Source organism: Lycium ferocissimum, chromosome 2 (genome assembly GCF_029784015.1).
Source record: "Lycium ferocissimum isolate CSIRO_LF1 chromosome 2, AGI_CSIRO_Lferr_CH_V1, whole genome shotgun sequence".
Taxonomy (NCBI): domain Eukaryota; kingdom Viridiplantae; phylum Streptophyta; class Magnoliopsida; order Solanales; family Solanaceae; genus Lycium; species Lycium ferocissimum.
This window is the reverse complement of record NC_081343.1, coordinates 46,264,851-46,268,826: the sequence shown is the minus strand read 5'-3', so window position 1 is coordinate 46,268,826 and position 3,976 is coordinate 46,264,851. Positions and strand designations below refer to the sequence as shown.

The 3,976-nt window shown below is 30.8% G+C and overlaps 1 protein-coding gene across 1 annotated transcript; it reads left to right on the top strand.

The window, feature by feature from the left end:
- The first annotated feature begins 2,799 nt into the window (after positions 1-2,799).
- Positions 2,800-3,754, top strand: LOC132048117 (uncharacterized). Its single transcript, XM_059439045.1, has one exon. The coding sequence runs from the start codon at positions 2,838-2,840 to the stop codon at positions 3,516-3,518; it is 681 nt and encodes a 226-aa protein (XP_059295028.1). The 5' UTR covers positions 2,800-2,837; the 3' UTR covers positions 3,519-3,754.
- Positions 3,755-3,976: the final 222 nt, after the last annotated feature.

Below are 3,976 nucleotides of genomic sequence, written 5' to 3'. Positions count from 1 at the left end.
TTATATACATGAAGCTTAGACACAATTTGCATCTCTTGCTGAATACACAAACGACTATTCGTAATCATCTTTGCATTTTTTTTTCTTGTTTGGTAATACATTGACTTTAAACATGGATATCGTAGTTTAAGTGAACTATAGGTTCCTAACTCGTTTATGGCATGAGCGTTTGAAAAAAGAAATGGAAATATGGAATAAAAAAAATCCCTTTAACGCGTGATTGTGTGATGAAATAGGAAGAAATTTTTAGCTTAGAAGAACTCTTCGTAGACAAACTAAAGGAGGTGAATGGCCACTTTTGTTCTTTTGCCAGGATAAATAGGCTATGATATATGTATTGGTATATATATATATATATATATATATATATATATATATATATATTACACTGATCGTGCAGAAGTTTTACAATTTCAATATTAACTTAAAACAGTACTGATATGTTTTATGTTAATATGCCATCAAATGGTGTCATTTGCTTACGTTTCTCTCAAATTTACCAAAGCTTGTTTAGGTGTACTTTTAGATCGTGGAAAACTGAAAATGTAAACAAAGAAGCGCAGTCCCTAAGAAAATACGAACTCCTATGCAAAAATAGCTAATTTGACTAAATTACCTCTAATTAAATAAGTATTGAGATTTGATCACTTAATACTTAATAAGGGCAAATCTGAAAAAATAAGATTAATTCTTTTTTTAATTTGGTAAATGAACACTCTTTTAAATAAAAAAATAAAGATTAAGTGGACATTCTTTTTAAACCAGAAAGAATACAGATAAAGTTACATAACTTAATGGTTAGTTCCAAAAGGCAAATTCCTGTCCATAATGGCAGCCCCGTTCACAAATCCCTAACCATAATATTTTTACAAATTTTTTGTCGAAATAAACATGAAAAGCTGCCACGCCGTTATTAATCTTGACATCTTTTTGTTTAATCTAGTTTGTTTCTTCACAACACCTCTTAATTCTCATTCTGTTTGTATTTCTTGTTCCAACAATTTTGTTTTTCTTTTTAAATAATCAAGTTACAATCTACGTGTATAGGGTGATTGGTTGCCCAAATTATAACCGTCCTATGTTAATCAGGTACCTCGAAAGAATATTCTTGGGTTTTTCCAAAGGTAAAATGATAATTAGATGTTGAAACAAGACAGAAATAATTGATTAGAAAATAATTGATTAGAAAACAAATAATAGCACAATTCTTTCTGAAATTTTATTTCATTATAAGATGATCGATAAGCACAAAAATTGTACTTAATGTCCTGTACCTTATAAAGAATTGACACATGTTTGCATCTAAGATCCTTTTTTAAATTTCTGAAAGACGGTTTCTTTTTAATCGCGTAAATATTTGTCCATTTATAAGTTGTGCTGCTTGTGTCATATCCGTGTTTCAAGTTTAATATTTAAAAAAAGATATGATATCCTGTATTTTTCTACATCCTTTTTGTTCTACTACAGTGGCATTTAAAATACTTACTCCAGTCATGTTATTACACCAAACTAATTAATTTAAGAGCTACAAATTAAATTGAAAATGTATATGATTTAATCATGATTACAAAAAAAAAAAAAAAAAAAAAATTAACTTGTTGCATATATTTGTTTGAAGTAAATATTGTGTCTGAGCAAATTATTTTTTTGAATAGCATCTCTATTCTGTGAAACATAGAAATGAAGCAAAAGGTGTGAACACGACCTGACATAGGCATATGCAAATTCGTTTACTCTCATAACGAATCGGTTGCGTGTCAATGTACATGGTCAACCATTAGATAATAAAATCAAATAGAATCATATCATGAGTACTTGTTAATCATTTTCATAAATAGAAAATTAATTAGACAAATGATTAATTAATCTATTGCAATCTTCAAGTAGCACATGTGCCTTTCATTACAATGCGGAGATCATTAAGGATGGTTAATTAATTAACTAGGTCTAGGTGACACTGTACCTTAGAAGAGGCTACAAGCTAAGAGAATCTCCCTAACAAAGAAACGGTTTAAATCTATTTATCTATTCTATGACTTTCAAATTAACCGTCTGATAAAGCAACAAATAAGACAACATTTTGTAAGCTTTTAAAAATATAGTTCAATAATATGTATTTTTGCTTTAATTTATCACCAGGGAAAATATTTAACTTTTTCTTTTGAGCTTAGCGAAATGGTAAAAATTAATTTGCCCTCCATTAATAGTTGGAGTCAAATATGTTCATGCTATTATAAGATTGTCAAAATATGTCCTTAGTCAAGGCAGAAGCTTTACAACCTGTAGCCTTTTTTTACATGATCAAATTTCTTTCTTGAACTATGCGAAATGGTTCAAGTTTATTCTTGAACTTTACAAAATTAAGTAAATTTCATATTTTTTTCTCGGCCAGTATCCATCTTAGCTCTAAATTAATACCACTGTAAAAATTGATCCTCTCAGCTCTCAAAAATACCACTTGAAAAGTCACCTTTATTGCTTCGATCACTTCACCCGGACCACACTCACAAAAACACACAAAAAGTTTCATCTATCCTTTGAAATTATTAGCTTCATCCTCTCTTATAGTGCTCTAAACTAATACTAATAAGAAAAGTATATGATGACGCATTCACATATATCATAATCTAGCCACGTTCTTTCCTGGAAACACACCTGCAGCTATATCTTGGTCTTAATCCAACCACAAAAAAGAAAAGAAAAAACATAAGATGGATAGTCAACGTCCAGCTTTTATGCAATTATTTATCATACTTTTAACCAAAAAGACCACTATATATACAATCTTGCCTAGGTTGTTCTGCCATTTCTTCACAACACAAGGAGCTACCACTTGAATGGTCATAACAAAAACCATGCAAATCTCCAATGAAGACATGACATTCAACAACTATTACCTACAAAACCTTAGCAACCAACCAACTGATCTTTCTGTCACCAACATGACAAAAACATTAAACTGTGACACTACTACTACAACCTTAAGCCCTACAAACTCATCATCTAGTCATGACTTTAGCCCCAAAAACTCTAGCATGAAGAAGCCAATCCGAAGAAGATCTCGAGCATCCAAAAAAACTCCTACCACTCACCTCAGTGCAGATGCCTCGAATTTTCGAGCTTTAGTTCAACAATTTACGGGGTGTCACACCGCTAATACTTTCTTGGGAGCTCATAAAGGTCCTATAAATTTAAACTTTGGATTAGACGAGAACGAAGATTTTGATGCAGATAATTCAATTACTGTGTCTTCATTTGGATATGATTGTTACTGCAATCCTAAGGAACAAAAGCAGCACAAGGAAAAGAAAGTGGAAGAACAAAAGTGTATGTTATTATCAGTTGATGAAAAGAGAGTAATTGGTTCAACTTCAACAACCAATAGTAGCAGTAGCCCTACGATGGATATTATGAACTTTAATGATTTTGAATTGGACAATCTCTGTCTCAACGATTTCACTGGGGACTTAATTACTTCTACTGATGAAAATATTTGGGATGATGGTTATCTCTTTTAGTGCATGTTTTCTTTTGTTCCTTTGATTTTTTTCATTTGTATTCTTCTGGAAGAAGAAAAGAAAGGGAAAGATTGGTTGAGGATCAAGCCTTATTGCACCTCGCTTTGTCTTTCATTTTTCAATAGCCTTTTTTCTTTTCTTGGATTTGTAAGTTTGTAGATGTATGACTTAAAAGAGAATGTTCATCATGTATATATTAAATTTATCCTATTTAATCTCATCATTAAATTGTGATATCACCTCCTGATCTAATGTGATTTCTGAGTTATTGTTAATTAGTCATGCATAGTCAACACAAAGGTAAGTTAATTGCCCAAGTTGGTTTTTGTTTCAATTCAAGCAGATTCAAAATGAGTATAATCTATTTTATTGATATATCATATGTATACATAGTTTTAGTCAAAAAATATTTGGTTAAGTCGAATCCACAAAATCTTTGCTACTCCCTCCGTTTCAAT